Source organism: Triturus cristatus, chromosome 5_1 (assembly GCF_964204655.1).
Source record: "Triturus cristatus chromosome 5_1, aTriCri1.1, whole genome shotgun sequence".
Lineage (NCBI taxonomy): Eukaryota > Metazoa > Chordata > Amphibia > Caudata > Salamandridae > Triturus > Triturus cristatus.
In genome coordinates, this window is record NC_140587.1 from 224,417,374 (window position 1) to 224,442,804 (window position 25,431).

The 25,431-nt window shown below is 44.5% G+C and overlaps 1 protein-coding gene across 1 annotated transcript in view; it reads left to right on the plus strand.

The window, feature by feature from the left end:
• The window catches only part of COL22A1 (collagen type XXII alpha 1 chain), a 1,010,593-nt gene that overhangs the window by 670,259 nt on the left and 314,903 nt on the right, over nucleotides 1-25,431 (plus strand). Inside the window, exons 19-22 of the mRNA XM_085604869.1 lie at nucleotides 2,471-2,524; nucleotides 4,271-4,315; nucleotides 4,557-4,586; nucleotides 7,617-7,670. Coding sequence (XP_085460995.1) covers nucleotides 2,471-2,524; nucleotides 4,271-4,315; nucleotides 4,557-4,586; nucleotides 7,617-7,670 — 183 coding nt within the window. The remainder of the gene's footprint in view (nucleotides 1-2,470; nucleotides 2,525-4,270; nucleotides 4,316-4,556; nucleotides 4,587-7,616; nucleotides 7,671-25,431) is intronic.

Sequence of the window (25,431 nt, forward strand, 5' to 3'; positions counted from 1 at the left end):
CCGCTAACCAGATTCAGGTCCAGTGCTCTGATTACAAAGGTATATGGTAATTAGGTGTAATTACCATTGGCACTGACAACCTACCTGTAAGTCCCTGGTATATGGTAGAGCATGTAGATTTAGAGGCCCAGCAGTTTGGAGGCACGCAAGAGTACATTGCTGTGTGGCCTGCTGCCATTTTAAAAGTTAGTTCTACTTTGCAAGCTGCTTTTAAACTGAAATTATATGTAAATTCAACTTAGGATTTAATGGTACTTGCAAGGTATTAAACTACCTTACTTTTACATATGTCAACCCTAAGGTCTACCCTAGGTGCCCCAGGGTAGGGTGCCATGTACAAATAAGCAAGGGCATGTTAAAAGATGTTTTACATGCCCTGGTGAAGGAAAAACTATGAATTTCCTTTTACCCCCATTGTAGCCTTTTAGCTCCATAGGCCAACATTAGAATACTGTAATACAATGTATCTAATAAATGGAGTGAGATAACATTATATTTCAAGGACTTAAATGCTTGGTAATGATAAATCCAACAGATTGTCACTGTTGAATTTAGCATAACTAATACAGAGAAGATGTTGTAGAACTTTCTTTTCTGTGAGCCAAATTCCAGCCTTCTAGCAGCCTCTCCTGTTTGGCCAGCCCTTAACAAGTTTAAACAAACTACTTTGATGAGGTGATAAGTGCTCTGCACAGAGACAGGGGTTATCTGATGTGGGAGATTTGCAGTTGCAGGGAATAGGCCAGAACAGGGGCAGGACAAATCAAACGGAGCTTCAAAGAGAGCAGGACAGTAAGGAATGCCTGCCAGGCCTACCCTCTCTTACTTTACCCCCAGACAGATGGAAGCCGGAAGAGTGGAATTTGCCAGTGTGGGATTTCATGTAAAAAGCACTCAGAGGGCATCTTAGAGATGTCCCCTGAAAAACAACTGGCACAGGTGTGGTTCCGGAATGGCTGCCCGTCATTTGTCACCAGCAGACAGGTTTCTGGATTCCTGGGTAGAGAGCCTCTGCACTCTGGGTCCAGAAACAAAGCTCATCCTGGGCAGAAGTGTCATGCCCTCTCCCCCAGGATGGGCTGGGTCCACGAAGGGAAAGCTTCAAAGGCCTGCCACCTTTGGATGCTGACCCTGTCCTTTGCTGCCCCCAGCAACTGGCTCCACACGGTTCTGCCTCCCACTTTGGACAGGAGAATCGGTGGGAAAGTCAAGCTAGGAGGAGAGGTGTGCACACCTTTGTCAACCCCACCTCTCAGGCGGGTGAGGCGAGGTGAAGCACACTTCTCAGTCCCCTCCATCTTGAAGATGAGGGGGCTCTGCCAATCAGGGAGAGGCTCATGCCCCCTCCCACTGGAGGGGTGGCATAATAGGGGGTGTACTCACCCCAAGGAAGGTTCCGATTGGTCCCAACCTGCACACCCCTTCTAACGCCCCTAAATCTAGTATTTAGCGGCCTCCCTGAAGCTTGCCTCTTCAGATTCGAGGAAGAAAGAAGGACCCTGGAAGAAGAGGTTGCCTACTGCTTGGGCCCTAGCCCTTCCGGTCTGTCTCGACTCTGACCTGCCTACACCGAAGAAACTGGCAAGTCCAGCAGTCCCCCAGAGCCCGTAGGACCTGCCCTCCACTCACCTTAGAGACTCTGTCTCCGGTGAACACCGGATTTGCTCAACAAAGACTCCAAGACCAGAATCCAGAATCAGGTGACTCTGCAATTCTGCACCAATCTGCAACAAACGCCCACTGCCTGAGTTTGAGTGGCCCAACACCACAAGGAGGTATCCCCAGCGATTCTGACCTGCGATCTGGTGATCCCTGACCTCCCTCAAGATTCAAGACAACGCCTGCAGACTCAACCTGAAGGGTCCCACCCTACCGCAACCGGAACTGGTAAGAAAACCTGACGCCAGAAGAAACCCCTGCACCCGACGCCCCACTGCCTTGCATGGCCCAAATGATGGTGTCCAAGCATCCCCCAAGATCCCAACTTACCTCTCCAGCCGGTGGTCGCCTTCAGGAAATCTCCCTGTCCAAGCCTGCAGCAACTTCACCGATTGTTTTGCGACCACATTCCAGTAGCAAAGCAATCGTGTATTGCCTGGCGACTCCCTATTAGAAGGGTTGCCTCGACTCGCAAAATAGGGTTGATACATGCTACAACCCTTTTTTAGTGTTCGCAAACGGCCCAAATCTTCGTTTGCGACTGCTAAAAATGGTCGTACATGTGGCCCAGGATAAATAATACAGACACCAAACAGTAGATTCTTGAAACGCTGATTATATTTTGTATTATAATTGTTTCTGTGAATTTCTGTGTAATTCTCCTATAAGGACTCAGATGCTTGTGTTACTATATCATAAAAGTACTAATAAAATAGTGCTCCATTAGGTGGTTCTAATCAAAAATAGGCTGCTTTCTATAGCACCAGCAATTAATACCACTCACTAAAATGACGTTTTTATGTATTTGCAGGGGCTAAAGGGGAGCCCAGGACTCCCAGGAGCTGTTGGACCTAAAGGAGATAAGGTGAGTTGGAAGGTCTCAAACATAATCCCATGGGGCAAAAAGTAGGCCTGTAGTAAATCTAAATTATGGCGGTCATTCATGTAATTTTGGGAATTTCGCATTACGATTGTTACGTGAAATTATGCCACTTTGCATAATTACGTGCATGGGAACAACACACCCAGAGACGCCGCTTTTCGAAGTGCTTTTGGTTTTTCTGCAACACTTGTTTTGAACACACTATTTTTTTAAATCTCAGAATGCATTTTCATGTCAAAAACTGAAACAACGGATTTGAATTTTGTATACTAGTGTGTCATTTTGCTGAGTGTGCACATAATTATGCATGAGCAAATTACATGAATTTCCCTCCCACCCCCAGCAAAAGAAGACATTTCACATAGGTCAATGCCTTGGATCTCTGATTATCACTGTTTCATAGCAAGAGAACGAGCTGTATAAGTGGAAGAAATATGTAATTGTTCTACAAAATGGAGAGAACATAGTCTGCATCTTAGTGGTGAGGTTTGAATCTGACATTTAAATAAGCGAATTTAGCAGGTGGGAGGGTAAGGCAAGCTGGCTCACTCACTCAACCAGCTACTCACTTTTATGTAAAACCCTATCTTCTGAGTATAAAGTAACAGGAGTCTTCTTAACAAGTTCTTTTTTTGCTTTATTAAGTGAACTAGAATCAGATGAAATAATCTGAGTAAATTAAAACTTCTATAAGCTAAAGATCATGGTTGTACATGTCAGAGAATCAGCAAGGAAGAGGTAAAGTTTAAATTACACCAGCATAGTTTCTAGAAGGCTTGGAAACGTCATGTTCCCCACTTCGCTGATTGCTGGTTCAAAGTTTACCCCCCACAAACCTCCTGGCTCATCTACTCTGATGATTTTCTGGTAGTGCATGCCCCCTCGTTGGGACATTCTGGAGTAGCATACCTTGCAGCTGGCAGCCTACATTGCGGTTACCAGGTTTGTGGAGCCGGGGAGGTCGAAGTAGGTGATCCAATGGGTGGTGGCATTTATAACACAAATGTGAGTGATTTGTATGCATTGCAATAGGAACACATGTTTCTTATAGGCCGAATATGCAAGTGGTTACAGTTGTGACATTTCTCAGTGATGTAAAGAATGTGTTACTGTCCTAAATGAAATGGGTCCTGAATGTACTTCGCAAGGATGAAAGCTTACGTTATCTTCGCTTGGATTCACGCTTGCGAAACGCTGTATACCAATCAGGCCACACATTGCGTATAAAATCTCTGAGGTGACGACTCTTTTACACATGTTCAATGGTGGAAAAAGGGATACTGTGTCGTGGCCATTGGGATGTTCCTTCAGAGAATTGTTCTATTTATCTTCCTAAATGATGCAATGGCATGTATGCTTTTAGGGGGCATTTGAATGCCCATATATAATTTGGCTCTGATGGACAATATCGAAAGGTACACATCTATATGGTCCAAATTATGGATTCCATATGTCCTATCTAATTAAATCTTTTCAAAACGTATACTTTATCATTTTTGTCACCTTGCTTGCCTCACAGTTTTTATGTTTTCATACTTTAAATTTCATTCTAAATTCATTTGATCAAAGTAATGTTGGCACTATTTCATTCTATATCATTGATAACTGAAAATATTTCCCATTTTCCATTGTAAAGCATCCTTTCTTCTCCTCTTGTTCCTTGACTTTGTTCTCATCGCTTATGCTGTGCGTTTGTGCATTCTAATGCCTTTTTTGTTCCTTTTTCAGGGTGAAATAGGAGTTGCTGGACCTCCAGGCAAACCGGGCGATGTTGTAAGGATTCATAATTTGTCCACTTTGTACACCGTTTATGCACAATAGGACTAGAATTGTAATTGTGAAACCTACAACAGTTCTTCAGATGTAGTACATTCACATGAGTATGCTGGAAACTGGAATGCTTACAGAATTAGAAATAGGTACCTATGCGGCTGATCATAGATTAGCCTGTATATGGTTATGAGATATTTAAATCGATAACATCATTATTTATTCATTTGTTTATGTTCTGTAGGTGCAGAAAGAAGGCCTAAAGGGAGAACAGGTAAGAATTTTATTTATCTTCGATTTTTTGACAATGAAACTGTTGTTTTTGCCTGATTATTCTAGTTTTACACCTGAGCATGACCCATAAACACTTATTGAGATTGGTCATATAAAGCTCTGCCTGGATGTTGAAAATGATTGGCTAGTCTTAGACTATAAAATCTTAAAATACCGTGGAATATATTTGGCATATCATGTATCTGACACGATCACATGTCTGCTATGAAAACAAGAGAAAGCAATTTGAAAGGGGTTGCCCGCCATCCTTTTGGTTTTGTCAATGCTTTGCCATGGTCTTGGCAAAACTGTATTGTTGGGGAAGCTGCTGAGCTCTCGAAGAATCTAAAAAACAAAAATTGGCTAAAAGCAAAAACATTTTTTGATCTGAAAAAGTACAAATTGCAATAATAGTCCTTGGTACTGAAGGAACTACTTTGTGTGGATGTGAGATTCTGCATTTGTGTTTGATGTCTTTGTGCTTGACAAATACTTATTCCTTTTGTCAAACCTTTCTTTTCTAGACAAACCCTAGCTGTAGGTGCCTTAGCACAACCCCACACCCTAAAGCATGAACCCCTCAGATCCTGCCAACCTGACTTCAGACTCAAATGAATTATGGAGCCAGGCTGGATGATGCCATATCCCTGTCTTGGATGACATTCCTTGACCTTTCAATGGCCTCTAAGTGAAGTTACCCAGAAGCAACAATTGATGCTCTATTTTCATGCATGGGTATTAGTAGCATGTCCTGAAGTGGTTCTCCTTGTTCCTTTGTGGCCATTCCCAGTTTGTGCTGGCTAAGTATTTTTGATTAGCTTCTCTTTCCACCACATCTGGGCTTTTTGCTCCATCTTTTTATCGTGTTGTCCTTTAAAACGAACCCCCTAATAAATAGAACTAAATAAACATCAGCATCACCGTTCACCAATGTGTGGTCAAAACCAAACTTCACATTAGGGTCTGTGAATCCCCTGACTTTAAGCATGTCTAAGAATATATAAAACTATGATGAGGCTGGGTGAACTCTCTCTCACACAAACCTCTGTCACTCCAGCAGTGAGTGGCTTGACATTTTCTCCCCACCTGAGCTTTCCATAATTCTTATCTTGCATGTAAAATCATTGGGCTCCATAAAGAACATGCATCTCCATATCTCTGCATTGACCAGAGCTACAAACAATCAACATCAACTCTTAAATATTAAAATTCAGATTGAAGAACTATCCTCCAGGCTTTCATGGCTATCATCTATAGGTGGAGGTAATCCAATAAAAAATATGGGATGTTTCAAAATCACGCATAGGTCTGGGGAATGCTTTACTGCACTCGGATGCAGAGCTAAAGCTAAGTGCTCAGAAGTCATGCTACATCACTCCTTTACAGATTAACCTTGTTAGCTTCTATAAGACGCCAACGTTACATTTAAAACATGGCATTGAACATTGATTACATTGCATTACCCTGTGTTCACCTTCCTGCCTGGAAGAAGCGATTGCCAAGTGAATTCATAGGGAATAATTTCTTCAGAGAGCTCTTTAGGGCTTGGGAGGGATACGCCATCTCATCATCGGCATGTCATATGTGAAAATGGATCTGCTTTGGAGGCAGGGGTTGAGAGTCCTCAATCGACCTCCCTTTATGAAGGATCTGGAGGCATATGTGGCTAAAATCCTCCCAGAGCATAAGTCATCATATTGCTATCTCCTCTAGTACACCAAGTTGACAAGGACAGCCAGAAAGATATGGACAGAATTTCCAAATACGCCATGGGTGTCCCAGCACTCAAGGGACTCTTGGGCCTATGGTAGAGTTGCAGGCTGGTCTTACTGCTGCATAAGGCTCTGAAACTGGATCAGAAAAAAAATCCCCTTGAAGGCGAGACAGTAGTGGAAGGATGGTATTCGTGAACCTATCACAGATGTTGAGTGGAAGAGGGCTTGTTCTGACATAAGGGAGGTATCAAATATCACAAGATTTAACCTGGTCCAATTTAATTTCTTACATCACACACACTTGACCTCATAAAATATATTTTACAAATTAGTGTAGGGTGCCTTCCTCCTGCCCAAGAAATAGAACGGCAGAGGTCTTGCTTATGCATATAACATGGTCATGCAGAATGCTGGCTGGAAATTTGGTAAGAATTGTGACACAATTGTACCCTATAACAGCCATAAACTTAGAACTCTCATCTAACCAATATTTACTAAGCATAATTCCCAGGCTTGAGAAACATAAAACTCGACTCAGATTTGCAACTTTGGGAATACCATCGGGAAGGGCTTTTTAGGTATCCATTGAGTTCGCCCAAGGGCCCGCCAATGAAAAATTATGGGGAAAATATATGCTGAGAATGGGCTGAAGTGGCAATTTGAATATGGCTGAAGAGTCCCATATGAGAACTGTCAGAAGAATGACAAAGGAGTAGAAGAATTATCTCTTTTGTAAGACATAATGGGCATGCTGTTAGAGACACCAGAGCTTGGATCGCTGTAGATCCACTGGCCCGAGATATGGAATGGTATGAATGGATTAAATGAAATAAAACAATAAGACCTGTGACATGTGTAATGATTCAGAATGAAGGAACAAACTTCGAGGTCTGCACATGGAGGACCAGAGTTTGGTGTATTAACTGACACCATCTTCCGGGATTTGATGCAACAATATTTATGTTGTGATTTCTATAGAATCTGAAAAAATAATAAAGATGCTGGAAAAAAGTATCCATGACACGTGTTGTCCAAATAGCTAACCCCGTGTGTTGTCTAATGAGCAATGCTAGATATAAAGCACAGCTAGCGCTATTTTTGGTGGTCCTGTGCCAAATCCTCTCTTGTCTGGAACTAAACTATAATCACCATCCTTAAATGGAAAAAAAGTACAAACAGGTTTTGTCTTCTTTTGAAATGTTTGGTTCTTGCTATGTCAAAGAATGAATGAACTACTACTATACAATTACGAATACAGATGTGTGCTGTACAGTGTAAATAAATGTACCTGCTAACAGAGGTGTTATTTCTTCCAGGGAGCACCTGGGCCCAGAGGGACTCAAGGCCCCATTGGACCTCCAGGGCCTCCAGTAAGTATTATTGATCCTCAAACCATGGGGCTGGATTTGTTTTTCAAAACCAGATGCGATTTTGTACTGAGCGCCAAAAGAACCTATCGATACACTTATACTCCTTCCTACACAGTGACGTCGAAAGTTTGATTGACAGTATTCTGGCAAACAAAGTTGTGTTCCCTAATGTGTGTAAGATGTGACTATTTACTAATTTGTGTTGGTGTCATTTCGGCTCATATGTAGCCTACATTTTGTATACATTGCAGGCTGGATTCACAAGCCTGTGCCTGGACCATTTTTTTAAGGGCAAAATGCTCCAAGGTCATTGGGAGCTGGGTTAAAGGTCACGACTGCTGGTACAGATCATGTGCTCACGTTTCAACTGGCCTTCACTGTGGATCAGGGCAGTGGGCACTTGCCACCAGCTCCTATATATGATTGCTTCCATGAGGCAAGTCGGTTTAGGGATGGTATCCATTGATGTCAGCAGCCGCCTACTCTTTTATCCATGCCCCACATGCGAACATTATTACCACCCCAAACATTTAGGGGCATATTACCAAGGAAGTGGCGGAGAGAGGCGTTAGCCGTCTTGGCTTAACGCCTCTCTCCGCCACTTCAGAAACGCCAGGCTGCACCATATTAACAAGGATATGGTGCAGCCTGTCGTTTCTCCCTGCGATGGCGCTAAGTTACACAACTTAGCGCCAGCGCAGACACCCTTGCACCAGAGTGCCAGGGTGTGTGCGAGCAGGGAGGTTTGTTTATGTGTAGGAAGGCGTTTCTTTTTAATATATAAACAAACCTAAAATGACATTTTGTAACTTTCATTCATGTGTGCTGCTTCATGCAGCACGCATGGAAGTTACAAAATGGCCTTTTGAAAAAGGGTCTGTTCATGTACAGGAAGGGACACCTTCCTGTACATGAACAAACCGTGGCATTTTTATTTTCCATGTGTGCTGCACAAGGCAGCACACATGGAAAAAGCAAAAACGAGGAGAAATAAAGCATTTCTCCTCGTTTCGCTACCTTAAGACCAGGATTTTTCTGGTCTTAAGTTCGATGCTGCCCCCTATTATCGCCGCACTTGATAATAGGTGGCAGCGTCGACTTCAATGGGTGTTGCGGTGGAACGCCCACAGCAACACCCACTGCTCGCCCCCTTTCACGCTAAGTTTAGCATGAAAATGGCCCTATTATCAAGGCAGCGTTAAGCTACTTAACGTGACTTTAAGTCACGTTGAGTGGCTTAACGCTGCCTTGATAATAGGGCGCAGATCCTATCTCCACCACAACGTCACAAAAAGTGACGTTGTGGTGGCGATAGGGGCTTGAGAATATGTCCCTCAGTCTTTCGAATCAGACAAAAGGAGTGCAGGTACTCGGCAAACCTTGTGAAGGGGCAGAGTTAATGTGAAGGGGCACAGGCAAACATGCAAGCATATTACATTTGAGGCTGAAAAGCTATAACATGTAAAGGGATTGCACAATGGCATTGGTGTGCATGGATTCAACCCAGATCTGTGATGGGGGTGAGTGTCTGAAAAGTTTCAGCACTCTGTCCATCATCTCCTTGTGTTTGCTTTGGTGTGCGTTCTCATCTATGCCATCTGCTTGGATATGCATAGGGACCAAGTGATCATTATCTTAATATTCTCCATTGTCTTCCCCCTTATGAAACAAGCTCTTTTCTTGCTAGAATTCCTCATGTCACTGCCTGTCATGTCTGCCCTTTCCCTCCTCGGCATAATATAAACAATGGTTCCAAAGGGAAACAAATAATTTCAATTGCAATAAATGAAACAGCAAAGATCAAAAAACACAGCATTGATAAATCAATCAAATAATCAATATTAAACAATGAATTACAATTCGAAAAACGACAATTTATTCTTTGTATTTTCAGTTGGATATCAACTCATTTGAATATAAACAAAAATGAAAAGGCTGTATATACAATATTTTAGAAAAACGACGCAGTGACAAAGTGAATAAAGTGACTGAGTGCAATAGTGAAAGTGTAAGTATTTACAGTATATGCACGTGATTATCAATAAAATCAAAGTATACACAAAATACAGAATTTACAAAAAACTTTTTGTTGTAAAGAGTCCTCAACTTCGTTATGGATATAGAATAAACCTTGTAAGACACATGTCCTATCTTTTTATGTTATACACGTGCATATACTGTAAATACTTACACTTTCACTATTGCACTCAGTCACTTTATTCACTTTGTCACTGCGTCGTTTTTCTAAAATATTGTATATACAGCCTTTTCATTTTTGTTTATATTCAAATGAGTTGATATCCAACTGAAAATACAAAGAATAAATTGTCGTTTTTCGAATTGTAATTCATTGTTTAATATTGATTATTTGATTGATTTATCAATGCTGTGTTTTTTGATCTTTGCTGTTTGATTTATTGCAATTGAAATTATTTGTTTCCCTTTGGAACCATTGTTTATATTATGTTGACGAGGCCCAGGTTCCTTGGGTTATAGGGTTACCCCTGTTTATTTAACTCTTTCCCTCCTCGGCACACATTCTCTACCCGTCACCCATCCCAGTACAGAATCATTCCCTTCCTTACTAAGTTGTCCCTTGCTTGCATTCAGAAACACATCCGCACCTCATCTTTCGTTGCATTGTGTCACTTCCGGTCCTCCAAAAAATAAAATACAAGCACATGATACAAACTTTAATACAGGAACAGATGATGCCCTAACACCTGACACTGCATGATGTACGGTGAAAAACTCATAGACGATCCACCTTTTGTCCCTCACTTTAACCCCCTTTTGTTTGTCCTGTAAAGGTTAATTTGAACTTGAACTATGTCTAAATCTTCTCCTAAACTGTGTTTGTTTCCATTTTTGCCCATTGATGCTGTATGCCTCACCAATTCCCTTATCATGGATGCCTCCAGGTCCCTCAAAATGTCTCCATGAGCATCCTTCCACAGACCTGGATAATGTTCCTGAAAACAAAAATGATACAGTCTTTAATGATCCTATCTCAAACTTTTAGAAATTCATTAACTTCCATCTATGTATTCACACCAAAAACGTCAAAAATAAAATGCAGCGGTCCCTGATAGCCATAAGACCGCTTTGTCGTTAAACACCTAATACGAAAACTAGAGAAAACCTGGCAAAGCCATTCATTCTCTCAAACAAAAGCTCCCAAAAGTGCGTGATCTGCCAACTGCTCCCAGATACAGCGCGCAGAACTATGGTACAAGAATTGGTGCTACCTCAGTTAGACTACTGTAATTCACTGTACCTGGGCACCACGAATGCCACCACAAGGACACTTCAGGTGGTACAGAACTGCGCAGCGAGGCTCCTACAGAATATCCCAAGGAAACAATCTGCTAAGCCAGCACGGAAGGCACTGCACTGGCTACCTATCTCAGAACGCATAATGTTCAAATCACTTTGCATTGCACATAAGACCCTCTGGGGGACAGGTCAAAAAATTAACCGCTCCCTGATGGCCTTTTACCGGCCCTCTCGCAGATTGAGATCGGCCAATCTATTCCAAGTGAAGGTTCCTAGAACTTTGAGAGTACGTTCGGGCGGGCGTATGTTCTCATACAATGCATCTACTCTATGGAACACGCTTCCCATCCAGCTTAGATCAACGACTCACCACTTTGCATTCAGAAAGCAATGAAAAACCTGGCTCTTCCAGAAACAGCAGTGAGATTGGAAATGCCTGTGGTCACTACTAGCGCTGGGATGCCTAGGGGTAGCCATGCGCTCTATCAAGAATGAATTAATAATAATAATATTCTCCATCTGCAAAGCAAAATGTAACTACTATATCAGGATTATGGCTGACACTAAGAATGAAACTGAAGTATGTTTCATTGCAGTAAAACATTGACTAACCCACTCCCACCACCTGTTATCACATATTGTGTTAGCAAACCCACGAGCAGACTGCTTTAGCTAATATTAGAGAAGAACTCAAGCTGATTGAATGCAAATAACAAGTTAGCCCTCAAACTCTTTGACCTCTCAGCAGCCTATGACACCCTGGCTGGGCCGCAATATGTTGTGAGGGAGTCTCAAGAAACTGGCCTGTAGCAAAGTCTGCCTTATATTGGGGGTGTTCTTTCCACACCAACTGCAGACAGCAAATCCAGAGTGTGCCAATTACAAGGTGCTCTACAGAGTGTTACAGGGGCTGCATTTCAACAAATATGTGTGCTCAGTTGCAAATACCATTGAGTGGCATTATGTGACGCTTCACATCTTGCCTGACAACATTTAAACCTACTTCCTGTTAAAAAACAAGTCAGCAAACAGGACACCCATTACACCACGCTTAGGAAACATTTTCTTTTGGATGAAATAGAGCTACCTCTCTTTCAATGGAAAATTCAGATCCTAATGCTAAGTGATACTAAATGCAACCCACTACTCTTTGATCAGCCACCTGGTACATTTGTGCCCTGGCCCTGCCTCGCCTCTCATTTTCTACCCGTCAGTTGTAGGTTCATGTGGACAATTCTACCGCTAGGCATCAAGGTGGTTGCTCTTTGACATCGCCCCCTCTCGCATTACTGCACAGAGGCATGGGCCGCAAAGACCCCAAGCAAAGAACTCTCCCATTTGAATAACTGGCCAACACCACCCCAGAAGGCAGCTCCAGCATGGCGGAGGGTGGCCAGAGCACAGATCACAGCGATAACCCTGCCGCCCCATCCACGTCCCTACTACACGAGATGAGGGCTGGTTTCAGGGCACTAGATGGGCGATTTGATGCCCTAGACAAGAGTCTTGAGAGCATGGGGGACAAGATCCAAGTCCACGACCGGCGACTCAACATGGTAGAGGCAGGCATCTCCGACATCGAAGACGGCACTGCGCAGTCCCTCAAACACCTAGAATGAGTGGAATGTATCCTTAAAGAAGTGATGATTAAAAATGAGGACTTTGAAGCCTGGGGCAGGAACAACATCCGCATTCTAGGGTTGCCAGAGACCACCGCCACGGGCCGCCTTGACCTCTTTGTAGAGTCCTTGCTTGCAGACATCTTCGGGAGGGAGTCCTTTACCCCAGGATTTGTGGTAGAGCGCCCCCACCGCACACTGGGCCCACGACCCAACTCGGGCCTTCCTCTGAGACCTATTATTGCCCGTCTCATGAACTGCGGAGACTCGTACACTGCACTACGCCTCACCACGGAGAATGGAGACACCACATGGCAGGGCTCTAAGCGAGCACTCTACCAGGATTTCACAATTATGGTACAAGAAGCCCATTGGAAATATAACGGGGTGAAGGCGACTTTACGGAACTTGGGTCTGAAATTCGGCATGCTATACCCTGCCAGACTGCAAGTGGATGTCAATGGCCAGACCCGCATCTTCGATATCCCCATGGAGGCACAAGAATTCTGCCAAGCACACAGGCAAAACAACAACCAGATGGTTACAGATGGCGCCAGTTCCTCTCCCCCATGTAGCGGCTCCAATGCAAGCATGGACCTCTTCTCAAACACAGGCACTGGCTGACTTTATTGAACTGTTTGTTGCTTTTTTTGTCAAGTAAGCTTGCTGGGGATAATAGTATTTGACTGTACGAAATGTTTCAGATGGCTGGTCAGCTGGCATGGCGTTGCCACCCCTCATGGTGCCATTGGTCTGTTTCTAGCGATACGGATATAGCGCTTTAGGGTTTTCGCATTACTGTTTAAAGTCGCTTGGTATATCAGGTTCTGTAGTATACGGGGGTTTCTGCCTCACCTTGTTTGTGGTGAGGGTGGGTGGGGGGGAGAGAATTTCCCTTACACAGATATGTTGAGTTACTTACTGTTGTTCTCACTGTCCAATTTCACATTTGTCAACGATGGCCTCTATTGGCCATTGCCATCAGGACCGTTAGATGGCCCAGCTAGGTAATGTTAGTGGACCCTGTGCGTTGTCCCTACTATCCTGGAATGTCAGAGGCCTTAATGATAATCGAAAGAGAAGACATATCATACATTATCTGTTACGTCACAAAATTGATGTTGTTTTCTTGCAGGAGACGCACTTGCCCAAAACTGATCCCGGGCGTTTCACCTCTAGCTGGGGTGCACACAGATATTTTTCAAAATTCAGCAGTTATTCCCGCAGCACAGCAATACTTCACCCCAAAAGAGTGCCCTTCAGTCTCCACTCCGTGATTGGGGACAGCGAGGGGAGGTACACAATTGTCACAGGGTCATTAATGGGCCACAATATCGCCCTGGCATGCGCCTATGCCCCAAACACGGATTCCCCTGAATTTTTTTATTCCCTACATTCTCAGCTCACTAAGTTAGATTATGACCTATTGATAGCAGGGGGTGACTTCAACTTGCTCCTTAACCCCGCATTAAACAGTACTGCCCAACCTCCTAGTATAAAAACTCGTGTGCACCGGGCACTTCTAGAGCTCTGCGAGCAACTGCTGCTTCTTGACATCTGGCGCAAGCGTAACCCTTCCACCACTGACTACACACATTATTCCAGCCAACATAACACCTGGACAAGGATAGATTACTAGCTCATTTCCCCAGGTGTCTCCTGCTGGTACCAATCGATTGCAACTCTCCCGAGAACAAATTCCGATCATTCCCCAGTTCAACTTCGACTTGATGTTCTCAGACCAGAGGGTATGAGCGACAGTGGCGATTTCCTGGACGGGCCCTAAATGACGACCTTTTCTATTCCGAGGTGCACGAGGCTATTGAGGAATACTTTGCCATCAACACTGGCTCAGTGGACTCCTGGGCAGTCCTATTGGAAGGGTTCAAGGCATACACACGAGGAGTGTGCATTGCCAAACATGCCAGTGTACTAAAGGATCTTCAGATGACGCTCTCACGCCTGGAGTGCGAACTTTGGGACATCGATAGTGACACATTACACGGCCCGACCCGGACAAAGCCAAGTACCGATTAGCTCTCCTCACTGAATATAGGGAATCCGCAGACCGCGAGATTACATTTTTTGAGTAAATATCGCATGGCACATCTCTATGGTGAGGGGTAACGTCCGGGCCGAGTGCTGGCACAGATGCTTCACCCTCCATACAGTAAAGCTTATATTACTGAGTTGAGATCTACCTCTGACCAGATCCACACCGACACCTCAGAGATTTGCAGTGAACTCCTGGACTATTACACCTCCCTGTACACATCCAGGGTGGGGCACAACCTGACTGCTCAGGAAGCCTATATGTCTGAAATCGCTTTGGTCTATCTGGAAAAACACATGCAGGACTTTTTGGCCGAACTGATCACTGGGGACGAGGTCGTAAATGCCATCTCTGCCCTCAGAAGCTCCTCTGCCCCTGGCCTGGACGACTTCACAGGGGACTTTTATAAGTCATACAAAGACATGTTGGTGCCTCAATTGATTGAAGTGTGTGAGAAGTTGGCCTGATATATGCTGTCCACTAGTTCTAGTGGGCACCTTGTATCAGTCAAAACAACCCCTTATTGGTTATAGGTTAAAGACAACCTTTATTGAAAGCTATCCTAGTGGTAGCTATGGATAGCAGCCTTCTGGCTAAGTCTTTAAGGAATGTAAAGCAGCTTGTTTTACCAGTCTATAATCTCTTGAGGCACTAAATGAAAGATATCCACACCAGGTATATATTTAAAATATATGTATTTATTACTAAACACACCCTCCTAGTCTCTTTATGAGACTAGAGGTCAAAACACATAAGTTACACTTCAATAATCACAGTAAAATAGCACAAATACACGTCAGGCCCTAGGGGCGAGCCAAACCATATACTAAAATAGTGGTATAAGAACCACAACTTAACTAGACACAAGGCCTAGAGCCTGTAGAATCGCAGGGACCCCAAGGAACCACCCAAGGTAGTGACACAGGGGACCCACGGGGGCCGTGTGAAGTGTGTGAACACAGCCACAAGCTCCCGTCAGCTTCTATGGGGAAAGTCGCGGTTAGATTTTTAAAGATTAGGGACACTTAGAAATGAGATAACACACATAAAGGGAAAGGGGGTCCAAGGGAACACGTTTTAAGACCTGCAAGAAGTTAATTCCCCAATAAGTAATCAGACAACACACCAATAACTTCTTGGGTCTGAGCAACTTTACAATAAGAGCATGAAAAGATGAATACTGTGATCAAGCTGTGTCTGGGCTGACAATGCCCTAATAAGGAAAGAAATCCCTTTCAGGATGAATGCCCTCACTCACCAAGAGGTGACATGCTTCATCATTTGGGCTTTCTCCTCTCAGTGGGAAAACCTAGTCCCACTGAGGGCTACAACCACCGCACTGAGAGGTGGGAGCTCAGGGATGTTTTGTATGGAGGATTAGGATACTTAAATCCCAAAGACGAGCACTTGTGTGATGCGAGGGTGCAGCGCAAAGAAAAGAAAAAATTGTGTAAATGTGATCTAAAACTGGCTAGCGCTAGTGAAAAAATGCTTTTTTATTGGCTCATTAGCCCTGCCAGAAATAAAAACAGTGAAAAGCAGTTACTATTGAATACTGCTAGATGACAGAAGGTCGACATGTTTCAGCCAATGATCATCCCTAAGGTATGTGTGGCTTTCTTCAGGACCAAAACAAAGCTGCTGCTAACAAGTGTTGCACACGTGCAAATAAAGAAATGAAAAAACGGACCAAACCAGAATTCTTTTTTGTTGCGGATACAGTCTCGCTAGAACTTGTCTGGAAGTAAAACAAAAAAGACACAGGTGGAAACACAGTAAGTATTCGTACCTTTTCTCTGAATGGCAATTATTATTGAGGCAGTAGTGTATCTGTCTCAACCATAGTTCAACTTACCAATCTGTTCAAAAAGCTCAAATAATAAAGACTCACCCAATTTGTGGGACAAGTAGGCCCACCTCAACCTGGTTACAACTCAGGGAAGGGAGCCCCGGTCTGCAAAAATAAGCAAGCGTGAACTAATCAATGCAATTTGCTATATGATAGGTGCTAGGAAATGTAAAAATTATCAGTAATAACCAACAATGTGAATCAAACAGGGGAAGCACACAGTACCGTGTATAGCACTGATAGAATTTGAAGGATCCAACTCATATTAGGACAAAGCCAGGGGAAATGATATAACCTCACCCCTCAACGTTATTCTCAGGGAGATCGACATGAGGTAGATTTAGTTAATGAGGAAAATGAAAAATAAAAAATAAATAATACAAAGCATACCGGCTCGTATAAGCATCAATGGTTAGGTCGGAAGGATCCAAATCATGCGTGAACAGAGCCCAGGGGAGATGCTATAGAATTCCACCCCTCAACGTTTTTCTCCAAAGGGATCAATGTGAGTGAGGCTCGGTGACTAAGGAGTGCAGATTGACACTCATACTGGTTGTACAACGGCAAACACATACTTGTCTCCATAGACAAAATGTACTAAATGTAGCCCAACACACGAGCAAAAACCACAACCAGAAATAATAGCAACTAACACATATGCCAATCTACTCACCTCTCCGTCGGTACTCCGTCGTAGTACTGAAATTGCAACCGGAGGTACCGACGGGTTGGTAGAACTGGGATTAAATACCCATCTCTCTTCGGCTCCGAGAAAAGGTATGAGGACCCCATAGGTATCCGACAGTGATGCCTGTATCCATAGAGGCATTAATTGTGGGGAGCAGTATAACGCGAATGCGTTATGATATCAATGTAACACCAAACCTAAGCGGCAATTATTTAAAGGGCCCATTAGTGAGGAGCAGTAAATGGGTAAGGGAACCCCATTTCTCGTGAATTCCAAAGAAAGAATATAAGGACCCCAGAGGTTGTCGACAACAGTGCCTGTCCCCATTCCCACGTAAGCTGTGAGGGGAATAGTATGTTTGAAGAACGCATGCGCGTTGGGGTGCAGAAGAATCGCCAATCCCGTCCGGCAATTATTCTGGAACCCGCGACGGGGAAACTGCAACCCAGTCAAAAAGTATGTTTTTTTAAAAAGAATGAGAACAAAAGCTTTATTGATAGAAAGCTAAACCAACAGGATCCCTGAATGTTCCCAAGATGAAAAAACGGGACCAAGGGATATGTCTGGCCATGCGTTCATTTATCAGATAAAGACAGAATGCTTTCAACATTTACCACCTCAAACTTGGAACCATGAAAAATGGAAATAAGCGCACATGGGGTCCTAATTCTAAAACACAAGCTTGGAAAGCATCAGGACCCTCATAATTTATAGTGTGTGCCTGGTATGGAATACTTGACTAATCAAATGTTTGTCAATATTGTAGATGGCCAACCAAGTGTGATAAAGAGCACCTAACTTTATAGAGACAGCCAGGGGATATCTTCATTAAGCCCCGAGATGTCGCTTTTTAAGCGGAACACCCACCGCTGTTCCTTTCTGAAAAGAAACTTTGAAATGTCTGTGATGTGCTGAGGGATGGAGGGCTGCTCCAAAATAGTACAACGCAGGTCGTCGGCTTGATGATTGAAATCCAAAAAGTGATTGGTCATTTTTGTTGCCCTCCTCTTACACCGAATGGTGCTTTTATGTTCAAGGATTCTAGTTTTCGCCTTGCGTGTAGTCATGCCCACATACCGCATAAGGCAGGGGCACGTAATGAGATAGATGACATTGTCACTATTGCAATTTGTGTGTTTCCTCAAAGACCAGGGTCTAGCAGTGCCAATGTCTTCTTCTGTCATGTGCGAGGTTTGCGGACAAGCCGCACATGAGCCACAGGGATAATGTCCTCTCACCGGTGGCAGCCCCCATAGTGATTGTTGTTCACTGGCACTGTACGTGATTCTTGGTCTAGTATGTACGATATGGTCCCTAATGTTTGCACTTCTTTTAAAGGCAAACAGTGGGGGAGCTAGAGTCTCTGTACCAATGTTGAGGATCTTCCAATGTTTGAGAATACTACTTTTGATTTTGTTGGAGTGAGTGTTAAAAGTATTCACACATATAAGTCTGCCTGAAGGTTCTTTGGGACTGGACAAATCGATCAAGGCTTCTCGATTATTGTTTGCAGCCCTTTTGCGAGACAAGCGTATTACTTTCTTGGGATAGTTACCCTCCTTGAGTTGGATGCTTAGAAGTTCAGCATGCTCATTGTATTTATCAATGGATGAACAATTCCTCCTTATTCTTAAAAATTGGCCGAAAGGGAAGTTTTCCCTAAGGGACTTAGGATGAAAGCTTTCGAAGGACAGCAGCGAATTCCGGGCTGTAGGTTTGCGATACAGTTCTGTACCCAGCCCTCCATTCTCTGGAAAAATGCGTATATCCAAAAATGGTAAACTGATATTAGAATATTCAACAGTAAACCTCAGGAATTTGTTCTGTGTGTTCAACCAAGTGTGAAAAGCTGTGATGGTGTCCGATGATCCCCGCCAAATAACAAACACATCGTCGATGTATCGTTTCCAAATACATATGTGGCTTAAAAAGGGATTCTCTTCTTTGAATATAATGGACTGCTCAAAAGAGTGGACATACAAATTCGCTAGGCTGGGCGCAAAAATGCTGCCCATAGATGTACCCGATATTTGTAAGAACAAGTCCTTTTCAAATCTAAAGAAATTCTCCTTCATTGCCATTCTTGCACACATCATTATAAAATGAACTGGGGTGATGCTGTCTCTTGGTTTTGATTGCAGCAGTATTTCAACTGTTGCAAGCGTCTCATCTTGAGGTATAGAGGTATACAATGCTTCTACGTCGAATGAAACCAAAAAATCTTGCTCAGGATCAAATGGAATGTCATTCAAGAGGCGCAATAGATGTTTTGTATCTTGAAGATACGTAGGCATCTCTAGCACCAATGGTTGCAAAAAGAAATCAACGAAGGTTGATAAGGGTTCCAACAAGGAACCTATTCCAGAGATGATGGGTCTCCCTGGAGGCGGTAGTTGTCCTTTATGCACCTTTGGGAGCACATAAAAATAAGGTACAATTGGATGTGATACCGCTAGAAAAGCAGCCTCATGATCAGTAATCCAGCCGTTGTCCTTAGCTTCGTCTATCATCCCTTTGATCTCGCTTGAAAGGCGGTTAGTTGGATCCAATTTAAGGGGTCTATAAGCATCTCTGTTGTTCAATTGACGCATGCATTCTGCTCTATATGTAGTGCCATCTAAAATCACGATGGCACCCCCCTTGTCCGCAGCTTTTATCACAATGGTTTCATCCTTGGCCAGTTCTTGTAATGCGCTCTGTTCAGATTTGGGGAGATTGTGATAATGCCTAGTATCGTTTAGAAGCAATTCCTCCACATCTTTGAGGACCGCTTTTTCAAAGGTAGCAACCTGTACAGGTATCAGATGTGATGGAGGATTGAAAGTTGACCATGGTCTAAGACCAGTGTTGGTATTTTCTTTAGAAGAGTCAGTGATATCTTGTGTGGAAAAAAAGGAGCGTAAGCGTATCTTACGAAAAAAGCCAGCCAACTCCTGTCTAATCAGAAATGCATCACCAGTATTAGTGGGGACAAATCCCAAGCCTTTCTTTAACACAGGAATTTCAGTAGAATTGAGCTGACGCTTGCTTAAATTCATGATCAGGTCGTTTCCTTGCTGGTCCCTGGTTGTACCGGTGGCTGGACCATGCTGCGTAATGTCCTCGGAGCTACTGATGCATCCCAGTGGACTGATGCCAGTTGGTTTCTTCTGCGACCTCTTGACCTTCTTGGGCCAAACCCTAAAAAAGGCTGAGGAGGAATCATATTGTTGAATGATTGGAATGGGTACATAGGTGGTTGAAATGGTGGTTGTGGTGGATAACCAAAAGGGCCTGGTGGCCACCATGGTTGTTGCCCATGACCATACTGGCCACCTCTTTGACCTCTGTTCCTCTTGTTGGTGTTACTAGGTCTAGAATCCTCAAACGAAGTGTTGTCCGAATCAGTCGACCCATCCTCACTAGCTGATGTGGAATAGTTAGAACCATATCTCCTACCTTTATGATTAAACTGAGGAGGGACATAGGTATCGCTAGTGTATGGGTAAATTTTTTCAAACTTGAATTTCTCAAGATCTTTTCTGAATTTGACTATCTTGCTTGCCAAAACTGAATCCTTGAATTCCTTGTTGTTTTTATTGGTTTCCTCAGCCTGTTTTTTGTAGACAGAGGAAACCAAGACTGACTTAATCTGTGTCTCCAATGTCTGGATTTCAATCAGTTTGGTCCGTTTTTTCATTTCTTTATTTGCATGTGTGAAACACTTGTTAGCAGCAGCTTTGTTTTGGTCCTGAAGAAAGCCACACATACCTTAGGGATGATCATTGGCTGAAACATGTTGACCTTCTGTCATCTAGCAGTATTCAATAGTAACTGCTTTGCACTGTTTTTATTTCTGGCAGGGCTAATGAGCCAGTAAAAAAGCATTTTTTCACTAGCGCTAGCCAGTTTTTGATCACATTTACACAATTTTTTCTTTTCTTTGCGTTGCACCCTCGCATCACACAAGTGCTCGTCTTTGGGATTTAAGTATCCTAATCCTCCATACAAAACATCCCTGAGCTCCCACTTCTCAGTGCAGTGGTTGTAGCCCTCAGTGGGACTAGGTTTTCCCACTGAGAGGAGAAAGCCCAAATGATGAAGCATGTCACCTCTTGGTGAGTGAGGGCATTCGTCCTGAAAGGGATTTCTTTCCTTATTAGGGCATTGTCAGCCCAGACACAGCTTGATCACAGTATTCATCTTTTCATACACTTAGAAATGAGTCAAACCCTTTTGGACTTAGGAAGTTCTAGGGCTAGCACCCACAGGAGCACCGGAGCACTCCTGTTACCTCACCCAGGGAAGCTGGGTGCGTAGGTGTCTTTTGGTGTCGCGTTGCGTCGTCGATTTCAATGGGAGCTGGCGAAGAAGTGCTGCTGCTGTGAAGATGCGAAGTGTCCGAAGAGATCCAAACCTGGATCGAAGATGAGAAGAACCTGAAAGCAGAGGGGACAGAGTCTGGGTCACTTGCCAGTGACCAGGAAGGCGATGAGCAGATGCCCGCCGATGTCGGGGGATTTCAGGTGAAAGCGGTGAAGCTTGACTCTTCAGCCACGAGTACCAGGAGGCGTTGAGGACAACCAGGAGCTGGATTCGAGCTGTCCCATGAAGGATGTCGAGTGCTGCAGCGTCGGTGCCCGGATTGGACACAACCAGCCTGGGCAACAGCATCCCACGCAGAAACGAGAAAGATGCTTTGGTGCAGACCAACAAGGTCTGTGGGCCTCACCAATTAGTGGGGAGTCGGGCACGTCTGGAGCAACCAGGAAAGCCCAAGGAAATGCAAAGTTAGGTACCTCAGGGACCCACCGGTCAACGGACCAGGGATCGCAAAGGGACCGCGAGACGAAACACAAAATGGCGGCCCACAGGTCACTCGAAATGACCAGGCCGACAATCTTCGGCGAATTTAGTGCTTGAGGTGGGGGCTACAAGTCAGCTCAAGCACGACTTCATGAGACGTCAGGAAGTCAATGCACTTGTAGAAATGCACGGTGTCCAGGAGTTCCGGTTCCACGCTACTCACCAGGGCTGTGGGTCTCAGCTTTGCTGGGGACTCGGGTCGGCCTCTGAGATGTCTAGAAATCCTCTTCCTGGGCTGCAAATACTTCGGAGTCTGGCGGGAGCTTTGCTGATGCAGACCGGCAAATTGCTTCGTTGGAGCCTGCCAAGCAGGGGAGTCACTCCTTGACCCCAAGGGAGATTTTTTCAGTCCTCTTGTCTTGAGCAGAGCGTCGAAGGTCCAGGATTCAGCTTCAGAGTTTCATCCATGGTAATCTAAAGTCCTAAGGATTGGGGTCCCATACTTATACTAAGGTAGGGGGTTGGACATACTCTGGGGACCCACCTATGGGAGGGTTTGGAAAGAGGGGTGGCTACACCCATTTCCTTTGTCCAGTTTTGCACCAGAGCAGGGGCTGGGAGCCCCTGAACCGGTTTGAGCTGGACTATGCACAGGGACACCAAATGTGCCCCCAGTGCAGGACTTCAAAGCACTCAGAGAGTGTTCTCACCCAGCTCCAATACACATAATCCTATCTGGGAGGTGGTTACACCTCCCTGTGACAGGAAACCTATTGTCCAGGCCTCCCCTGCCGGAGTTTCGGTCAGCAGTAGGAGGCCAGACTCATTTCTGTGGCTGCAGCATCCATTTTGTGATGCCAGGGCTCTATTAAGTTTCTACCTGGTATACCAGTGCTGTCATGTCTCTCCCTCTAGAAGGGTGGGATCATACTCCGACACCAGTTACTGGTGTGCGGGTATAATTCCAAGGTGTTTGACACCAAACACGACATGTTTCCGTGCAGCCAGTCCAAAGTTAGCATTTACCGTTTGGTTATAATGCACTTAAGAGTATATGGTCAGGCTGCACTACAAACAGCATCAGAGAAGGGTCTCCGAAGGCTGCAGAGGGGCTCTGCTCATGCAGGGGCACCCTCTCACATAAGAACCAAGCACTCTGCCTTCAGGATTGATAAGGCCTGCCATAGGAGTGACTTATAGGTTTATATGCGTGTGTATTGGGTGAGATATAGTGAACCTATATCTCAGTAAGGGGTGCATGCACCACCTTACCCAGGCTGCAGTAGCAGACCTGTGGTGGCATTTTGGGTGGCTTTCCAGGGGTGGCATAATACATGCTTCAGCCCCTGGTAGGCCTCTGGGGTACATAGGAACCCCAGAGGCCTACCAGGGGCTGAAGCATAGCTCTGGGTATAGGGCATAGGCCCTGGGTACATAGTATACCATATACTAGGGACTTATAAGGGCCCCTCAGATCCAATCTGAACTGTACCTAAAGTACATGGAATCATTTTAGAGAGGAAGCAGCTAGGCTGGGGCCCTGCGGCCGCCTCCATCCTGTTAGACACAGAAAAGGCTTTTGACTCTCTTGAGTGGCCCTTTTTTATATCCATTATGCGCCGCATGGGAATGCCTAAGGGATTTATCGCCACCACTGAATTATTGTATAGTCGCCCCACTGCTAGACTACGACTGAACGGTACACTCTCCCGACCCTTCTCTCTATCCCGCGGTACTCGACAGGGTTGCCCCCTGTCTCTCTTATTATTCATTCTCGCCATGGACCCCCTAATCCGACACTTTCAAGAAAAACATCTACAGAGAGGCCTCCAATTCAAACTGTCCCTCTCCTGGTCTCCTTATATGCAGACAACACCATTCTTTATGTGCGGGAACCCCAAAATAATCTTGAACCACTCATTAGGGAAATAATCAGATTTGGGCAGCATTCAGGTCTGGGCATCAGCTGGCGCAAGTCCGTTATTTTCCCCTTAACTTCAAGCACACTGCAGTGGGAATGCGAATCCCCCTTGAGTGGTGCACTGATTCCATCAAATATCTTACCCCAGCCATCGAGCTACGGATCCTAATCCTCCTCTCACTGGGCTGACAGTGTCATTTTCACCCAGCCCTGGACCTAGCAATCTCTGGTTAGATACCCACAATTATCCCTCAATCACAGACTCTATGTTTTAACCGCAACATAGTTACTGAAGAACTGCTCATTGCAGCCACCTCTAAGCTCCACTCTAGCTCAACCCGAGCGTCCACAGGTTTTCCTGGAATCGCCTACACTACGGCTCCAAGGCAGTGTATAATTCAGGCTTGTATCATACCCGTCCTGATGATGATCCTAGTATTGTTTTAAAAGGATCGAAACGTCGTTGATTTCTTTAAACAGTATGCACATCAAACCAATGTGTTAAAACAAGTGCACTAATTATTGTTCCAGAAGCTTGCCCTAGTTATTCGTATTGGCTACAAGCTACTCTTGTCTTGCCTGAAATGTTTGTGTCTAAATGTAATTGTTATATGTTTGTGTAGGACGCAGTACTGTGTCCCACTTCATTACTGTGCTCTTATTTGCCTTGCATTTTTTGATTCATCAAATTAAGTTTCCGGCTGGACATCTTAAATATAGCGCTGATTCTAGTCTATATTCGTCATATCTTTATTGTGTTTTTAAAGGACCTTTGTTTTTGTAAAATGCTGTATTCCTTGGCATTACCCATCCCCAATGCCCCCTGGCTGCTGATGATGGGGGGGAAACTGGTGCAACGCACTTTGATCATATTCGACATCACCAAAATGGGGGACCTGTTCCCTAATGGACACGTTTTTTCTGTGACAGACGAGGAGCGCTTCTGCCACGCCACCTTCATGGACCACTTTGTAATGGGGCGAATCTGCTCAGCGCTCCGGGCCTCCCTGCCCAGTTTTCCTGTCAAGCCCGACTCATTCTCTCCCCTCTCCATGATCATTGAGAATCAGAGTGGGACGCACCTCATGTCGAAACTTTATAGGGCGTGCTCAGACGTTATCCCGGTTACAGACAACAAGATTCGCAAAGCCTGGGAGGATGACCTTGGGCACACCATCACAGATGACCAATGGCTCAAATGTTGCACTGTGACAAAAGACGTCTCCCTAAATAGCTGACACAAACTGTTACATTTAAAATTTCTGCGTAGAATATACGTCACCCCAGTCAGATCACACAGGCTTGACCAGGCCAGTCCACACTACTGTCGCAAATGCAATGCTCCATACGCGGATTACGCCCATTTTACATGGACATGCCCTAAGATACAATCATATTGGGAATCAATACACAATACACTGGGAGACATGGCAGAATTGACACTCGTCCCCATGCCTGAGATCGCATTACTGGGCTATGTGGTAAACTTCCCTAAAGGTATACGGAGGTTTGCCTTGCTTAGTTTGCTGCTGGCCAAAAGGGAGATCGCACTGCATTGGGGCCGCAAAAC